The 20,176-nt window shown below is 38.3% G+C and overlaps 1 protein-coding gene across 4 annotated transcripts in view; it reads right to left on the reverse strand.

Annotated features, from left to right (window-relative positions):
- The window catches only part of PREX2 (phosphatidylinositol-3,4,5-trisphosphate dependent Rac exchange factor 2), a 286,239-nt gene that overhangs the window by 135,435 nt on the left and 130,628 nt on the right, over window positions 1-20,176 (reverse strand). For 3 of the 4 annotated variants that reach the window (XM_067712136.1, XM_067712134.1, XM_067712137.1), the window contains 7 exons: window positions 17,797-17,869; window positions 15,177-15,319; window positions 14,922-15,014; window positions 13,102-13,250; window positions 8,152-8,237; window positions 2,950-3,107; window positions 40-157 (listed from right to left, as the gene is read on the reverse strand). In XM_067712136.1, the coding sequence (XP_067568237.1) occupies window positions 40-157; window positions 2,950-3,107; window positions 8,152-8,237; window positions 13,102-13,250; window positions 14,922-15,014; window positions 15,177-15,319; window positions 17,797-17,869 (820 nt within the window). The remainder of the gene's footprint in view (window positions 1-39; window positions 158-2,949; window positions 3,108-8,151; window positions 8,238-13,101; window positions 13,251-14,921; window positions 15,015-15,176; window positions 15,320-17,796; window positions 17,870-20,176) is intronic. The other variant, XM_067712135.1, reaches the window with a different exon arrangement.

The following is a 20,176-nucleotide window of genomic DNA, read 5'->3' on the forward strand; positions in this document are numbered from 1 at the left end:
AATACTATAGGGCAATGAGGAGAAAAAGGAGGAACCCACCTTCTACTTTACAGTCAAAAGCATCCCCTGCTTCATCTCCTGGGGGTTTGGAGTTAGACTTCTGAAGGTCTTCCTGAGCGCTCTCAATGCTGTTATAAACCCACTGAATGGAATCTTGCTGGAAATGAGGGGGAGAAAGAAACCTCAGAGGTATTAGTGCTTCCTGAAATGCATATCCATTTCATAAACCTGCTTCAAAAGGAGAGTTGACAATCTTACTTATTCTTCTAGTTTAAATACAATAAAATACAATAACATTTGAAAGAGAAGGCAAATCAATGTCAGAAACTAATAGAAAGTCGGTGGCATTATTTTTCAACAGGGACTTCCCTGGTGGGGCAGTGGTTAAGAATCCGCCTGCCAATGCAGGGGACATGGGTTTGAGCCCTGGTCCAGGAAGATCCCACATGCCATGGAGAAATTAAGCCCATAAGCCACAACTATGGAGCCTACGCTCTAGAGCCCACAAGCCACAACTACTGAAGCCTGTGCGCCTAGAGCCCATGCTCCGCAACAAGAGAAGCCACCGTAATGAGAAGTCTGCGCACCACACCAAAGAGTAGCCCCCACTCGCCACAACTAGAAAAAGCCTGCATGCAGCAATGAAGACCCAACACAGCCAAAAATAAATAAATTAAAATAAATAAATTTAAAAAAAGATTAATAAGTCAGTGAGAAGCTGATAGGATGATAAAACTAAAAAAAAATATTTTTCAACAAACTGACAAACTTTCTAAGCTTGAGATTTTTTCTTCCAACGATAGATAGGCTTTTAAATAAGATGTATTTCCCAAATGTCTTAAATGACTCAAGTCTATCTCAAAATGAATTATAAATTACATTTTTACATAAATGTTAGATGGGCACTTTTCTGAAGAAGCAATGGTCTATAATTGTACAAATGATTTAAATGCTCTCCTAACAGTCACATATGTTTCAACACTTTTAATGGTTTTTGTGAGTCAAACCAATAAGAAAATTGGAAGAACACCTTTCATCTCATGGGGTTCCCAATTGATATAACTATCTTTTAATCCTTCCACGTCATAAATCATCCTATATTTTCATTGAAGTAGCAGTTCCTGTCTTGCTTAGATAAATGAGAGATGAATGGCTACCAAGTACTGCTTTCAGGGTTGCATCACTACTTTAATGTTTGCACTTTTCCTAGGTAAGATGATAAGCTGAGTTACATGACTGAAGTGTGATATAATTTGTACTATCCATTTTTCTCTTGTATTAACTTCACAATTGCGTTTGATTATTATACTGCTATCCATCATTAAAATGCTAGTTAACATTTAATCATTCAAGTACACCTTGGTGACCTGTTGTGGCCTCCAAGTAACCCCTTCCCCAGAGTCCACACCTTTGTGTAGCTCCTTCTTACACTCATCCTGGGCTTGGTCACGTGATCTGGCTCTTCAAAGGGAGAGCAGTAGCAAGCATGATGTAAAGAGTTGACTGCCTGTAATATTCCCTCTTGAAACCCTGATACCATGCAGAAAGGAGAATTCTGCTAAGGAATGGAAAGGAAGGCCAGGTGGAGGGGCTCTGGAGTGAGAGGACATCAGGAGGGGAACCCCAGCACTAGTCAGTTCCCAGCAGAACAAAGCCACATCAGGACGAAGCCCTCACAGGAACCAACACCCAGTCAACCCGGAGAACCAAGAGAAACAATTAATCACTGTTGTTCTAAGTCACTACGTTTCGGGACAGTCTGTTTTGTGGCAATGGATACCCAATAGAGCATGTTATTCACTTAGTGAATTTTTCTGTCCATTTAGTGCTTTTCTTAATTATTTCACTGATCAACACCTCTCCAACAAGGAAGACAGGGGAAATGAAAAGAAATGAAACTCAAATCAATTTGGCTACCTTTTAAAATTTTGAGAGAAGGGGGAAAATTTGATCATTTAAGTAGTATCTTTTTAAAACTTCATTTACTAATACAGTTCAATAAATATTTATTTATTAAACTACTGTCAACCCAAATAACCTACGCTTCTACGTGTGAATTCCAATCTGCTGTGCTCTTTTGACCTTACTAGTAAGCAAAATTGATCAGCTATTTTCTTGTGGGCTCAGTATATTGTAGGATGTCAGTCCTGGCCTAGGAGAAAATAGCCACTCATCTTTCTGTTTTGGACACAAAGTCATATACTCAAATCTAGAAAAGAGTACCTCACCGAGCATGACAGAAAAAAACAGAAAGCCTTTCCTTTAAAATTCCTTTTGCACTCAGTTAATTAATTTGAGAGAATTTTCTCTTATAATCCAACACTCCCTTGTATCTCATGAGATAATAAGCTTTACTTATCAATTAGGATTCTAATTTTATTTTTGTACAGCACTTAAACTTTGGATCAGAGGACAGTGCTTAAGATTTTAAGTAATGGCAAACACATATTGGTATTTTCTTTTAAAAGCTAAATCCAGCTACCTAAATAAAAATATATCCAACAGTCAATCACAGACCCTATAAAACCCACAATTTTTTCTTTTTCACAGAAGTTTTATAATAAACAGTGTAAGCAGTAATAATTCATATATACAGATGGAGGTACAGCTGACCATTATAGATTCTAAGGCAATCACAAGAGTCAAGACCTTTGCATTTCAATTTGATAAACAGTTAGCTATTCGAAAACTCATCACAATGAAAAGGAAAATAGCCCAGAGCACTTTTTAAACTGGTGATAATACTGTAGCAGCAAAATGTGGCCATTCAAGCAGAATCGACTATAACTAATTATGCAGATAAAACAAGCATTATGCGATTGAAAGTTCTGCACTTAAACGTGAACTTGTCAGTGGAGACCACAGACAGCCCTGGCACTACCCCATGCTGTCCCTGGGGCCTTCTGTGCAAGTGTGTGATCACAGCTACACCAGCCAAGGGTAGTTTACCTTCGTTGGTCTCCTGTACTTCCTGCAGGCCGTGACATGGGCAATAACACTGGCGTGTGTCTCTTTGCTGACATTGATTCCATTTACTTTGATGATACACTGTCCAGGGTGAAGACCAGCGGCTGCGGCCACGGTTCCTTTAAATACAAATGAGAAAACTGCCAAAAACTAATTTTAGGAATATGATTCATTTTTATCCCATATACCGTAAGGAAAGCAATTTTGAAATATGATAAACATCTAGCTAGCATGTTCTTGATGAATCTGGCTCTGACGGCAATGCCCTCTCAAAAATTCCCTGCTTGGGCTTCCCTGGTGGCGCAGTGGTTGAGAGTCCGCCTGCTGATGCAGGGGACACGGGTTTGTGCCCCGGTCCGGAAAGATCCCACATGCCGCGGAGCGGCTGGGCCCGTGAGCCATGGCCGCTGAGCCTGCGCGTCCGGAGCCTGTGCTCCGCAACGGGAGAGGCCACAACAGTGAGAGGCCCGCGTACCGCAAAAGAAAATTCCCTGCTTTTTAACTGGCCATTCAAACTGTGTTGAACAAATATCTTCCCACCCCCTGAAGAATTAGTTTGAAGAGATACTGTGAAGAAACCTTCATAATGCTAATCAGTTATTTTCCCTTTCAAATGTCTAATCGATCTAATTTTCTAAACATGCATATATAATGGCACAATGAGAAAGCCAGAAATACAGGCCTTTTTACACTTCCTTTAGTCTACAAAATCTCTAAATATTTAAACAGTATTCACTTTCATTTTTTAAAATGCCAACAATTAAAAGAAATTCTTAAGGAAAAAAATCAAGTCAATTAGCAAGTAGGAGTGGACTGGATTTGCTAAGAAAAACAAGACTTCAGGATATGTACAAAGGGTCAGGAACCAGACAATTTGTGGAGAATAAAATTAATCAGAAAACATCAACTGTCCACCATTTATTTGCAGAGATATAGTGGCATATCCTAACAGGTGAGCTAAGATTTTCAGAACCTTCCAATCATTACTATTTGATATTCTGAGCAAATCAACATTTACAAAGCACCACTGCTAAATACAATGTACATAATTAACATCAATGATTATAAAACTCATCATAAGTATGTTAGAAGAGCTTTCCTTTGTAAGCAATTTCTCCCATGAAGGAATTATTAAACATCTTAAAGAACAGAATTTATATTCAAGAAGACAGTATACATTTCTTCTCACTAAAATTCACTCCCAGAAATATTAAGTGGTTTTCCTGGATTGAGCTGAGTCTTGAGGGAGGGAGGGAGAATCGCAGCAGAAAGAACAGCCTAGAATCTAAAAAAAAGGGTACAAATGAACTTATCTACAGAACAGAAACAGAGTGACAGATGTAGAAAACAAACTTATGGTTACCAGGGGGTGGTGGCAAGGAAGGATACCCTGGGAGACTGGGAATGATATATACATACTACAATATATGAACTAGATAGCTAATAAGGACAGGGGACTCTATAGCCCAGGGAACTGTACTCAAGTCTTCTGTAATGGCCTATATGGGAAAAGAATCTAAAAAACAGTGGATGTATGTATATATATAAGTGATTCACTGTGCTGTACACCTGAAGCTAACACAACACTGTAAATCAACTCTACTCCAATAAAATTTTTTTAAAAAGAAGAAGAAGAAGAAAAAGAGCCTGAAAAAAGGCACTGAGTCAAGAATAACCTGGACATTTGGGACCATAGGAGCAGTCAGTGTGAGCTCAGAATGAAAGTGGGTGAGAGAGACCGGAGAGCAAAGCAGAGGCAGGTTGTGAAGTCTCTGTGCGCTTTGCGTGAAGTCCTGAGCGTGAACCTTACTATACACGCAAGAGGAAAAACATTTAAGAATTTTAAGCAGAGAAGTGACATGATCGCTCCCAACCCCCGCCTACGCAGAGGATGGATCATCGGAGTTTAAGTCAAAAATCAAAATCACAGCAAGCATCCAGTGCAAATTCCCAGGATGGAATTAACGTAGCTTGAATTATAAAGGGGAGAACGAGATCAAGTTTCTGATGTTTGATGATGGTGTTGACGGAAAGGCTCTAGTCCGCACTCAGGATCACTCCTGTGCCTGCGGACTCAGTGGCTGAGTAGACGGAGAGAGAGAATACAGAAGGTAAAGCAGCTTCAGAGAATAGATAAAAAGTTCAGCTGGGGATAATACTGGGTTTCTTAAGGTGCCAAAGGTGCGTTTAGGTGGAGATGTTTAATAAACAATTAGATCTAGGCTACAGAACTCAAGAGATCTGGGCGGGAGAAAGAGATTTAGAAATCCCCAGTGAAGAGGGTCAATATGATTGTTTACGGAGAACAAGAAGGCAAAGAAGAGAAGAGAGTGCCAACAGTTCAGGGGTCAATAGATGAAGAGCTGGCAGAGGAGGGGTAGGAGAAAAATCTGAAAAGTACCGTCTCAGAAATCAAGATAATGAACGTTTTAGGTCAACGGGAGCAGTCAGTTTAAACAAATGCAACAGAAGATTCAATTAAGACAAGAACTCTCAATGTCCATTGTATTTTCCAGTTAAGTCCATGATTACTCTTATAAGACATGGGTTACTCTTGGAGACATGGGTAGGAGGTGGGAGGAGATGTCTATAGCCCTGGGCTAAAATTCAAATAGGAAGTGAGGAAGGGCCAGCCAAAATAAAGACCAGCATTTCAGGAAGTTTGGCACGACAAAAATAAGTTCTGAGAGCATTACTCTAGAGCGAAGGGTCTTAATCTTTGACATGCATACAGATCACCTGAGGATCTTGTTAAAATACAGATTCTGATTCAGTAAGTCTTAGATGGGGCCTGAGATTCTGCATTTCTAACCAGCTCCCAGGTGATGCCAACGTTGTAGGTCTGTGGACCACACTCTGTGTAGCAAGGATCTAGAGAGGAAAATAAGGGAAGAGGGCAGGTTTTGTATTTGCTGTTCAGTTTAAGACAGTTTTGTTTCTTTGTTTATTTCAATGAGAAACAACTGAGCATGTTTATAGCCTCTACTATAGTAATCCAGTGAAGAGAAACATTGAAAATTCTGGAATCGGAATATCTGACAGTGTAATACCCCAGAGGAGGTATCTGAAGGGGTGGGCTCCAGAATATCTGTAGGGATATTAACCTTGAACTCCAGAGGGGAAAATGGAAGACCTCTTCCTCTAGACTAGGAGAAAAATTGGTGACGGTAAAACAGCCAACAACGTGTGCAAAAAAAAGGTGTGGGACTTGGAGGCCTTCATACCTGGGAGCCTGAGTATGTCTGTGAGGTGAAAAAGGAAGTCATCAGGGGGACAGGAGGCAATAATGAATAGAAAAAGAGACAGCTGATCAGACACATAAAAAGACTGCTGAGTAGTGACAGGGCTCAGTAAAAGACAAGACAGTGAATTGGGATGATACTAATTCCATATCCATGATAGATTTTTCCTAGCTGCTCAGGAGAAAAAGCAATGAATGTAGTTAGGTTTATCCAAAGCTGAAATAAGGTGGCCTGGATGCACCTGAGGGATAAGCACAAGAGGACCCTGGATGCACCTGAGAGACAGGGATGAGAGGACCCTAACAATGCTGAGAAGAAGAGTGATGGAAGTGCTCCACCACGGGGATAAAGCTGGCTAAGGAAGGAAGTGGCACTTGGAGGGATATAATTAACCGGGAGAAAAGGAGAAGGATTCCGAGACTGGAGGTCCCAACGGAATTCTGTTTACCATTTTTTATTGAAGAAGCAACCAAATTTTAAAGCAACCAGATAAGAGACCCCAAAAAAGAGACTGTAGTCAGAAAATGGCATATTAGAATTGTAGATTCCACAGGAGAAAGTCCCATTATTGATATGCTCTAGTGTGTGACCATGGGAAAGGGCTGAAGAAGAAAAATGGGAAAGAAGTTTCTTTTTCTTGCGGCAAAATTACAGTGCAAAAGGAAACCACAGACTGATACCATATTTAATATACACTCGAAAGGAAAAGCACATGAGTCTTTCTTTTACTCTTCAGAAGCAAAAAGCATAGTAACCAGAATTGGCCCTACCCTATGATTAAGTTCCCAAAATACAACCCTGCTCTTTAAAAGATACTGTAATAGGGAAACAGGCACAGTTTGATTCACTTAGGTTTTCGGTTATTTCATAGTATCAATAATGTGACTGGCTCCTTTTTGGTTTCGTGAAAATGAAGGAGATATCTGATGTATCAAATATCCCATTTTGGTATGCAATGAATCCCATTTCAGTTTTATAATTTTAATGAGTTACTGGACACATTTTAAATGTCTATTAATCTATGTGTTTTAAAATTCTGAGCAAAAAGACAAGTTTTGAAGTAAGATTAATTTTTATCCTACATACACTAATGAAAGCAATCTCATAACCTAATAGGGGTCTAGGTAGTATATTCTTGATAAATGTGATTCGGATAGCAATGTCCTCTCAAATTTTTCCAGTCTAATATTGGAGTGATCATGTTAAGATGCTCTGCAGTGCACATATCTTAGTAACGAAAAGCATGTACGTCTCTTGTTAAGATAAACACGTGGCTTCGCATGCTTAGTGATCCTTCTTGCTACAGCAGCAATTTATTTACTACGGTCAGCAATGTGGGATCTAACAGTTATTCCCTTAAATCACATTAGTGTTAGCATAAAATTTAAAAGTACATATGTTAACAAGAGATATCAAAGGCTGATTTGCCTATCAAACAAAAAGAGAATAAAATATAAACATAAGTTTTGGGTCACATAAATTATTTAATTTAAAATGCATTTTATGCTTTATAAAATACATGGCTTATGAGAATAAAGTAATAAAGTAATCATATAGCAACAGACATTATATAAAGGAAACAGATCATTCTTAAGCCCAAACACTCACATCTTTGAATCGCTGACAAAAATATAATAATTTGCCGTCAGAGAAAAATACAAAACCTTAAAGTCATTATATCCTTTGATTAAAGCATGCAGAAAAGGGAGATTGGGAAGCATCATTCTCTTATGAATTTTTAACAATGATAAATGTCTTACAATTTGAAGAGCTTTTTTGAAAATATTGCTTTAGAAATATACTATCATTGAGCTAATACAGTAGAAATACCAGTGAGAAAATTCACAGCAACATGACTATGCACTTTTAAACATACTGTTGTTCAGCGGGGAGTATCCAAACCTGCTGGCAAGCTGGTTACCACACGGGGTGGATTTCTCACCTCTTCCCACCGCATGTACCACCGAAGGGCCGTATCCTCGGATCTGGAAGCCAAGTCCCTCCGCTGAATCTGGGATTTTCACTGTCCTAAAGCCAATCAAAAATAAGGTGAGATGATTTTAAAACACCACAGTTGGTTGAAACAATAGTTGTCCACACCTTTATTCAGTCCTTCAGTAAATACGTATCATAGTCTCCCGTGTGAAAGACACTGGGCTGGACACGCATGGCGGGTGCCCTTCCAGGCGCCCAGAGCAGGCACGTCGCCCTGGGTTCCTCCACGGAACACAGTCGTTGTGTAGGATATCCTGAACAAAGGCTCTGGGGTCAGACAAACCTCGCTTTGAATCTTGATTCAGTCGCTTCGTAGTTGGATAACTTGGAAGAACTCCTTAACTGAGCCAGTTTCCACGGAAAGATGATGATGTTAACATTACTTTGCAGGGTGTCAGTGGAGACGAAAAGAGAAAGCTCTGGTAAACTGCCCCGCCGTGAACTATGTAAATACTTAGTAAAATGGACGCTTCTCTCCTTAGTTTACTCTGACAAAGAAGGCATCAGTGCGCTGCGAAACCTCATCGTTAATATTAATATAAAAGAAACACAGGGTTCACGCGTTTCTACCTGTTGGGAACTTCAGCAAAGAGCGACAACAAAGAGCTGGTTTTAAAGAACAGATCTGTCAAACACAGTATCAAAAGAATTTAACAAATATGATTAAATTTTGTGTTTATTCAGTGGAATTTTAAAAGGATAACACACCAAAAGGTAAACCAGAATAAGAAAAGCTGTATTTTTTGTTTTCTGGTTTTCTTTGCGGTACGCGGGCCTCTCACTGTTGTGGCCTCTCCTGTTGCGGAGCACAGGCTGCGGATGCGCAGGCCCAGCAGCCACGGCTCACGGGCCCAGCCCCTCCGCGGCATGTGGGATCTTCCCGGACCGGGGCACGAACCCGCGTCCCCTGCATCGGCAGGCGGACTCTCAACCACCGCGCCACCAGGGAAGCCCGAAAAGCTGTATTTTTAATGAATCCACATGGAAAAGAAGATGAAGAGATGGAGAACTTGAGTCAGCGGTCATGGCAAACCAGGGACGGATGTCCCACTGGTAGTAATCAATGAACTACTCCATGGAAGGAAGGCAGAAATCAGAAAGCAACCATGAAAAGCAGAGAACACGAGGCAAGACGGAACATCATAACAATAAAAATGAGTTTAAATAAACTGCCAGAGAGAGCAAAGACAAATGAATACAACCCAGTACATTCTGATGGATGGCCCTTGACGCCCCAGAAACAAGTGTTTTCCAAAAGATGATGAATTAATCATGAACTAAAGGTTGGCAGCACTTCAAGGGCACATTAGACAGAATCAGAAGTTAGGTACAACAGCACTTATTTGCAGTCTATGAAAGAGCAACACCGCATCTAGAAAACTCGAGAAAGCCATACACTGCCCTTAGGGCTGAACGCAGGGGCTGGCCCCGCAATTTAAAATATAACCCCGGGGCTTCCCTAGTGGCGCAGTGGTTGAGAGTCCGCCTGCCGATGCAGGGAACACGGGTTTGTGTCCCGGTCCGGGAGGATCCCACATGCCGTGGAGCAGCTGGGCCCGTGAGCCATGGCCGCTGAGCCTGCGCGTCCGGAGCCTGTGCTCCGCAACGGGAGAGGCTACAACAGTGAGAGGCCCACGTACCGCAAAAATAAATAAATAAATAAAATAAAATATAACCCCAGTAGGCATTCAGGCATTCCGTGATAGAAATGCAAACTGTCTGTTCTAGGGAAGCCTGAAAATGTTATTATAAATTAGGTTACACACTATGAAGTGATCTGTATATTGGTGGCACAGAGGTCACGGAACTAATTCATCCTGTATCCTTAATTAAACACTTTGATGGATAAGGCTGTATCTGCTTCCTTTGAACATCACCTTGGCACTACTGTGTGTCAAAGGTACACTGGAAGATGGAAGATAGAACTGACTGAGGAAAAGAAAAGGGAATAAATACATCTTCTGAGCATGAAACCAAAAATAGGGGTAGCTCATCCTTCTCTATGTTACGAATGAGAGTTCACTTTTGCTGAAATAACTTGGAGCTTTCTGGCCATGGTGAATTATTATTGCTTTTGGACTGCGAAAAATTCATAGTGAACTCTCAAAACTCTTTCTGAGTAAGGTCTTCTATCTTATATTGCTAAGCAAGGCTGATCTTACTCTAATTTTCAAGAAGATGATGATATTTTTTCTTAACAAAATTTATACAGAGCACCGTGAGATGCATTTTGTTCATAATACTGGGCTCTCTTCATAAAACGACCTTTGGAAAATATGTTCCCCTGCTGGGACCACTATACGATTAAAAGAAGAATTAAATTTATACAAGAGGAATGCTCATTTCCTGTAGGAAAATAAGTGCACTAAATTATCTGCCACAAAGCCTTCTGGAAAATTCCCTGATGTTATCAAGTGTAAAATACAGCTAGCTTCAAAACAAAACTTCTGTTGTATTTACCCGTCGTATTTTGCCTTTTTCCCCCCAAACAGGATACTACATAAATTATAAGTAGCTATTATAAGAAAATATGAGAATGATTTATAGGAATCATATGTTAGAATAAGGACATATGAAAGGAAAGGTGGTAATACTTCAGACAAATTAAAAATAAAAAGGAAAAAACTGAGTACTCCATCCTCAAAACAGTTTTGAAATAAAATGTAAAATGTGCTCTTGATGTAATAAAGAAGCAGTGAAAAAAAATAAAATGAGAATAGATAAGCGTCACGGATAACATCACTGGAATACATACTGCGTGCGGAACACCTGAATAGGTTTTTTTTTTTTTTTCTTATTTAATGCTACCTTTCATAATGTACCCAGCACCTCATAGGTGCCCAATACATTTTATTTATTTATTTATTTTTTTAAAACATCTTTATTGGAGTATAATTGCTTTACAATGGTGTGTTAGTTTCTGCTGTATAACAAAGTGAATCAGCTACACATATACATATATCCCTATATCTCCTCCCTCTTGCATCTCCCTCCCACTCTCCCTATCCCACCCTTCTAGCTGGTCACAAAGCACCGAGCTGATCTCCCTGTGCTGTGTGGCTGCTTCCCACTAGCTCTCTACCTTACGTTTGGTAGTGTATATGTGTCCATGCCACTCTCTCACTTCGTCCCAGCAAACCTAGATTTGTTTAATGTTCTTAGCACCTCTGTGACATAGGCACTCTTATTATCCCCATTTTTTATGGATAAGTTTGTTGAAGCAACACAATTAGTAAGCAAATGGTGAAAGAGAGGCTTGAACCTGGACGGGAGATATCGGGTTTCAGATACTGTGCAGCAAACACAGAGGGAAGAGTCAAAAGACCCAGGTTCCAACCCTGCTCATCTAGCAATTAATTCTAGGACTGAGGATCTGCCCCTTTCTATTCAGTATTGAAGCTGATGACTTCAAAGTCCTCTAAATTGAAATGTCTATGATCAGTGAAAAGTATTTGCCGGGTTAAATCAGGGGGCAAGGGGCTGTGGAGAGGGCCTTTAGCTTACTAATGACTGCTCCGGAATACTACTGCCTTAGTCTTTTCCAATCTGTCCTTTTCCTTTTAAATGCCCTCAAATTGTCCAGAGGTTGGCAACTAGATAAACCTCGTCCTAGATAGGGTTGGAGAAAGGGTGACTAATAGATCATAATTAGGTTTAGAGAGAAGACACTGTCATGGTTATTTGCTGCCCTGTATCTCAAAGCCTTCCTAAATTACTAACTTTAATGAGACTCTCACTCCTTCAGACCCCTTGGTAAGCTGTGGGTAGAAGCTAAAGCCTCTACCTTGATGACACTGCAGAATCTAGCCCATTACACTGCACTTTAACTCTTAAGATAAATGATGGACCCAGCTATTGCTGAAAATATATACTAAGGTAGGGAAGAATACAATACCATATATACTTAGAATATTTTTATAAGTAGTTAAAATAAACCTTTTTGTTTCTGAAGTGGTAACCTTCATTTACCTTCAAATTAATGAAGTTGCTTATTACTATTAAAATAATATACTTCAATTTTAAAGAGTAATATTGATATAATCATAGTACATTAAGACATTATGCTAAGCACTTTATATATATTCTCTCAGTTAATTAATTAGTTAAACAAATCATGGAAATCTAATACAGGAACACGAGACCACCAATGATTTGCAGACAAAAAGCTAATGTTTTCCAAGTATATCCATAATATCTTGTTAATTTTTTTCAACCCCCCCCAGATCATTAATCATGTTCCCATTTTATAAATACTTGATTGTATGTACGTGTGTCAATACTCAGAAAAATCAACTAGCACTGAATTTCAAAAAAATAACAATGGTCATTTATGGATAATATGATTATAAGAAAATGTCTTCCTTTAGAAAAACCTGTACTCGCTAACTTTTCTATAATAAACATAAGGTTTTTTTTCTAATCATAGGTAGATAGACATATTTTTTAAAAATAATGGACATATTACTAAGTACATGAAAGCATGGAAGTGTCTGTCACCCAGGTTTGATCCCATCTCCTATGAGCACTTAATCATAAATGGTATCATAGTCCCTGAAATTCTTAGAGCTGAACATGGCGGAATAAAGTTTTCATTGCCAAGTGTTCTACTAGTTTTCTTCACTCATAATCAAACTCAACCCAACCCAGAGCAGAAAAATTGGGGCATCAAAAGGAAAATATTATTCTGTTGAAACTACCTGATTTAAGTAGCAAGCATTTAACCATCATAAGCAATGTATTTTTTCCCATTATCTACAGACCAGTATCAGTAATGTTGGGGACGTTTAAATGTGCCAAGCAGTGAGATGCTTAATTCCAGATGTTCACTCTTAACTTTTCCATTTTATTCACCTATGTCTAATTTTTTTAAAAACCGCACATAAATTATACAACTTACTCTCTTGGCTTTGTGCTCACAAGAACTCTTAGAGGTTTTCTGCTATGTAAGCATGATTTCAGGAAGCAATCCACTTCATTGAAAGGTCTCATAAAAACCAGGTCACCATTAATAGCAAAAATCTTTTTCCCAACTTCCATGCCAGCCATCTAGGAGAGAAACAGCAAAAAAAAAAAAAAAAAATCAAATTTTATTTTAATAAGGAACCTATTTTTTCACAGAATTAGAATCTGAAAGGGTCTAGAACTTAGAGATTTTGACATTTTAACACATCTGCAATGTTTTCATACAATGTCACAATACAGAACTGTGGAAGAGATAACACAGTTATTCTCTTTGACCTACTTTTAAATTTGATCACGCATCTCTACTGAAATTCTCCTCCCTCCCTCCAGGACTTAACACTGTACTTCTCCTGTAACCCTTTTTTCTGTTATATTTTATAGTTTTTATTTCATCCTTTTAACTACAGTCAAACCCCAGGTTAAGTTTTTTGCCTGTGTTTTCTATCTATATCCAAATAACTGAGGGAGTTTCAACCTCTATATAGACATGGATAACAACCAAATATACATCTCTAGCCTGACATAGCATAGGGGACCACAGGGCAGGAGAGAGAAATGGCCTGGAACCAAGGAAGAGCTCCAACAGGCACAGATCACAAGATGCTGGAAAGATGACAAGGAAGACATTATCTCTCCACGTCAACCAGGCCAATCTTCTTAACCAACCCTACTGCCTATAAACTATATACTGTTTTGGTTACCAGCCAAATGACGAAAACCCGGGAGAGGGCATTTTATTGGTGGCAGAGTCAGATGAAGCTGGGCTCCAAGAACACCCTCTGAAAATGACTGGGGAAAACATTTCCTCATCATAGAAAATAATAAAAACAGTCATTTGTTGGCCAGGCCCACCAACAGAGTATGCGCTGAGCAGAGTTATTTTGTTTGAAATTAATATGCTGTACATAGAGCTTTGTCTTGCACGAGGTTGGTAAAAGACAGAGACCTTGGGCGTCAGCAAATCGGGTAAGTGACAGTTTGCTACTAACTTTAAACAGGCTCAAAGTTAAAAGCCACGCTTCATTCATTTTCTCATTCTTTATTAAAAATTTATATATTGAGACATTTGCTTGAGGATTAAGCATTTTATAAGCCAGGCAGAGGTAGGAATACTTTTAACCTGATATACTTGGGATATAACATTAGAAGGTACGTTCCATGAGGGCAGAGAACTTTGTTTTGTTCACTGCTGTATTACCAGAGCCTAGAACGCTGCTAATCACGTAACAGGCACTAAATAAATATTTCTGAATGATCAGGAGATTCCTTTGTTTAAAACTCTGGTAAGGTGAGAGTACATTAATCAATTTATCGGCATTAACCCAATAAGAAAATAAACGAAAGCATGTGCTTTACTGGTGGAAGTTGTACTTAAATAAGACAATCAAAAGTGATAGGAAAATAGAAGATGCAGCCCTAGATTTAATGGAAGAATCATGTGACATACACAATACAGTCCCACCCTATGCAGTCTCCACAGGGCTGCAGGCTAGAATCAGACATGGAATAAGCCACCTGGACTCCTAGGAGGTCGACAGTTCAAACTGTAGATCTCTAAAATACCTCCTCCCACTATCCTTAAGTACCCAGACAACCTCCGTCACGAATCCAACAGTATTTAAAAGAACCTCAGAATAAGATTATTCAGAAACATTATTTGCCATAAAGATACTTAAAGGCTGATTTCACTTTGTTTAAAACTTTTATGTTCGTATGTCACGGACAAAGTTAAATAAAAATGCTAATTTACATTACCTCAGCATTAGACCCCTTTTCTACCAGCTTTATTATTGGAACTTTATTTTTGTCTTCTAACCCAAAACCATAGCTGCCTTCATTGGATTTAATCTGAAATGCAAAATATTAACATTATTAATAAAACAACTATGAAAAAACTTACAAATCAAACAGAATGAAATAATACGGTGCATCACTGTCAAACACGTTTATGTGATCTCCTGTTAATGGCTAATCAAGAAGAAAACCTGCATAGCACAGTAACAAACTTACCAATAATGATTTGGCTATAACATTTTCTACAACTTTTAAGTCATGTTTCATCAGTCGATGTTTCATATTTGATCCTTCCATTTCCTCATCAGCAAAAAAGCGGAAAAGTAAGGGTTCGTCTTTGAATTCACTTTTTTCAAGGACTATGGAAACAGAGAGAGATTCAAACTGTTTCAATTATCCCCAAATTGACCTCCGTTTCCATACTGACAGACCCTTCAGTAAATTAATACCCCGTCCCATTACCTAGAAGAAGTTACATTCACAAATATCCCAATAACCCTTTTTTATTTCTTGCTATAATTTCAAGCCAATGTTTCCTTTAGATTACTATTACCTAAATAATTTTGAATTTTTAAAACAAGTAATATATTTTTCATTGTTAACGTTTTTTTCTTAACCAAGTCTGCCACCTTTCCAGATTAAAACCCAACTTTAAGTCAAAGATTATATTGAATCAAAAAATGTATGCAGTTCAAAACACAGAAACCTACAGTGTTTCGAATTTGTAGTAAACATTTTAACTAAAAACACAAAAACATTTCTGTTTTTAATATCCTGCACAATTATGGGAAAATTCAAATGGGTTAACTGTTGCCCTTATGTGTGTGAGCAATTCCCACTGTGGTCGCTTTTATTCCAACCCTTCAAACCAGAAAGATATCTTCTGGGTGAAAAGTGATTTTAGTTCCCACTAATTCCTAGTTCTTTTCTGTAAAAACATTATTCTCAAATAAACTTATTTCTGCAAAGGTCAGTTTCTTCCCTTTTATCTGAACATTAATATTTCCCCCCAAAGTCCCTAAGCTTCCTGGCACGCTCTCATGATATAAGGTATATGTTTTGTTAGCCTTTTTAAAAATAAAGCTAAATACTAATAGAAAGAATTTGTACTAGTGAGGACCTGACAACTGTCAAAGTGTCTTAAAAGAGAAATCTTCTCTATTTCTCCTTATCTACCTTTATACCCTAAAGCTTACTTTTTGAGACAGGCTGATTCACTGAGTCAGGGATCTAAGATCTGCAGTCCCAGGGCACAGTAGAATGTTAGGCTTTATCATAAGACAGACCCGGAGCTCAAATTCCAGGTCTGGGACTGATTCTGGGTGAAACACTAGGAAAGTTACTTAAACTCCTTGAACTTCAGTTTCCTCACCTGCAAAATGCAGGCAGTAAAACCTTCTTCATAATGTTGGACAAAACTAAAATGAGGTAATAAGTGTAAATAACTTGGCTTATAGCAGGCAACCAAAAATGACAGCTCTTTGATTTCATTATTTTAACAGAGGTCCAAATCACAATTGTTGACTAGCTGTATGTACGAATTGACCTTTGAATGAAGGACTGGTTGGCAACGTGAGTTAACAAATGAAACTACCAACCACAAATTAAAAGGTAACACAAGTTGTAGGTGACAAGAGAAATGAGGATATAATTGAGATCGAGTTAGGTCTTGCCTACATGACCTAAGCAGTTTCCCAAAACTCACATGGTGTTTCTGCTACTACTGTTTTCCTCCACCAAACAGTCAGTCTAAAGGCAGGGAGAGAGAACATCAGTAAGGCCAGGAATGAGCGGAACTAGCTGTGCTTTACTGACAGAGACTTTCGTAGGGAAAACCTTTACTGTAACTCAATATTTAAAAAAAACTATTTAGATAAAATTGCTGCTTGTTGATACTTTCAAGAGAAAAATAATCAAAACCTTTGAAGGTTGATATTATAGTTTTAATCCCCTATAATGATGTCATTCCTTCCATTCCATTGTTGGCTCTTCAAAGACAGATATTTCCCCTATCACAGCTCATACAGTGGTCCAGAGATACTAGAATGTAATGGAATTCCCAAAGGAATATACGATAACCAAGGATGCCCTCAAAATCGCTGTAAACTTTTGCTGTACTTCTTTTCTTTGGAAAGAGGTACAACTTTCTGAGTGTAATTGACAAATAGGTACAAGAGCTATCAAATATACACATATGCAAATATTAACAATGAAAAGAGATTGTTTGGGTTTATGGAATCTATAAGATGGTATGAATAGAGAGGGAAAACTAAGTCTCATTATTTTTATAAACTGAAGGGAAATGAAGTCATCAAACAAGAAAGAAATTCAATCTTTAATTAGCAGCCAAAAAGCAACAGATTTTTTTCCAGAGATTTATAATTTTGTTCTCTGAGATAATTTTGAAAGCATTTTTCTAAAAATAACAATAAATGTTCAGATTAAATGCTCTCATTTAATCATTTTAATATATACTGGCATTCAAAAAAAAAAAAAACATGGCTCTGACCTAAAATAGTTTCAAAGAGATATATCAGCTTTTTTTTTTTTTTTTTTTTAGAAACTTCTAGTTCAAGCTGTTGGTTTTTTGGGATCAGTCTAGAAAAACAGAAGAGAAGTAATGGCAACTGGTAGATAAGAGTCATTAGACACAGCAAAGGCACCAAAGTGACACTGAATGCAGACGTGGTGACCCAACAGGGACACACGGCAAGACCCAGACAGTCTTGCTGGTTTGTCTCCAGATGACTTCCCTGGAACACTGAGACACTCCCAGTGTCCTAACAAAACAAAACAGTGAAATACATCTGTAAGCTTCCACAATAACGATCCCTACCATGGTGCATAAATCCATTGTCACAGAGTCCAACGCCAAATATCATTGCCTCTTCTCTGGTGCGGCAATCCCCCTGTTAACCACAAAAGCCCTGTACAAGTTAATAGGCAACTGAAGATTCTGCTGCATCTTAACCGCGTTTGACATTTCAGCACTGGACTGACAAAGCCATTCATACATCAGGACAGACGCTGCTTTCATAAGGCCACGATCCATCTAAGGGTTATAAAACATTCACTTGATTATGAAAATATCTTCTTCTGACATTACATAAAAAATAAAGATTTCATACTTCTTGAGAAAAATCATGTCTCATTTAAAAGGAAAAATACATAGGTAACTAAAATGTATTGCTATCACAAATGATCCCTTTCTCTTATTTCTTTGATCTTATATCGCAATTATGTATCAAGGAAATATCCTACATATTGAAAACTCACTAAATAAAACTTGCTAAGTAAAAATTATTATGCGTGATCTCAGCTATCACCTCCCTTCCACAAAACGGCCTTGCTCTTTAAGTACCCCCAAAGAAACCTACTAATCTAGGGTGACTCGTAAGACCCTAAGAGTGTGTTGTTCAGTGAAGTCAGCAAATGCAAGCTTCTCTTTCTCTATCTTGCCAAAAAAAAAATCAGCTCATATAACTGATCCCCAAAAGAAAGCCCAATGCAAACTTCTGTTATGATTTTTATCTAGAAAACATCTATTTTATTCATTTAAGTATGAATTCATATACAGTCTGCCCTCTGTCACCACGGGTTCAGCATCTGAAGATTCAACCAACCACGGATCAAAATTATTCAGAGAAAAAAAATCCAGAAAGTTCCAAAAAGCAAAGCTTGAATTGCAGGACCAGACACTGTTTACATAGCATTTACATTACATCAGGTATTATAAGTAATCTTGAGATTACTTAAAGTACATGGGAGGTTATTTGCAAATACTACTCTATTTTATGTAAGGGACTTGAGCATCTGTGGATTTTGGTATCTTCAGGGGTCCTGGAACCAATCCCTCGTAGATCCCAAGAGGGCCGACTGCATGTGAATATATATGTGTATATGTATGTATGTGTGTCTATATGTCATTACAGTTGTATGTTTTACAGTTTAAGAAGTGCTTTCTTACATATTATCTCATTTTTCCTAGTCCTATGTTTTAGCTCTGAGGTACAATACTCTACCAAATCCATCCCCTCTTCTCTCTGGCTTCTATTTCATTTCTATCTCAACACCCTAACCCAGTGTTTCTTCATTTCACTTCTAAATTGCCATAATTTTTTCCTGTACTTTCTCTAACTTATTGCCTTTATAGAATTAAACTTCCTTACACAGGAATATCATGTTCCAAAACTTTACACTGACTCTCTTTTTTAATGATCGTAAAATATCAAAATTTTCTGTTGGGCTTCCCAGGCCTCCCATAATCCTAACTTCATTCTACCCCTCCAGCCTCATCTTCCAAAGGTGGGGTCACCTTCACTCTTGTCAAGCTGACCCCCCCAATTGTTACCCTTCACACATTTAAATTCTACCTATCTGTCTATCCAGGACCAAAACAAGTGCCGCCTCATGCTGTGACAACTCCACCCCTCACTAATCCTGTTAACTAACAAGACATGTATAATCTGTATCTTTGGACAACGCATCTGTACCCTTTTCAAAATATAGCTGTTACGTAACTTTTATGAATTCACTCAAAAGATTTTTTTTTCTGCCACAAAGTGTGCCAAGTGCTACAGAGAGTAAAGCACTCAAACAAAAAAATACTTCCCTGCCCTCCAGCAATTCAAATCTGGTGAAGAACTTAGTCACTTAAAATATGGTATATAATAAGTACCATCATCCAAAAGCTATCAGATCTAGACTATACTCCAAACAACACATGGACTATCACATTGGAGTCAGTTCTCTATCTGGTCCCCTTAAGCTCTCCAAGTCAACTCAGTGTCCCGGTCAATGCGAGAAATTAAGTTTTATTATCACTTGAGAGCCTTGGTGGAAAGAGACCCTTACTTTTAAAATATCTCTTTTTCATCTTAGATTAAGAACTGTAACTTATCCTTCTCTTATCATACCATTACCATGTCTTGCTTTTCACAGCCAGCCCATATTGTCCTAATCTGAAGCTAGAGTTAATCAGGTCTGATACGTACATTGGAATACGTTTTACACCATCAGACTCATAAAGCTTAAGTGACAGAGAAGAGCTGACATATACAGCTAGTCCAGTAAGCAGAAAACAGCTGTGAAAATAAAAGCTAGAGAGATTAAGTGACTCAACCGTTTGCAGAACTGCTTATCAGCAGAACTGTCATCAGACACCAGATTACCTGAATCCCAGTCCATTTCAATTTCTATTACGTACAATTTCTACA

This window comes from Pseudorca crassidens, chromosome 17, assembly GCF_039906515.1.
Source record: "Pseudorca crassidens isolate mPseCra1 chromosome 17, mPseCra1.hap1, whole genome shotgun sequence".
Classification (NCBI taxonomy): Eukaryota; Metazoa; Chordata; class Mammalia; order Artiodactyla; family Delphinidae; genus Pseudorca; species Pseudorca crassidens.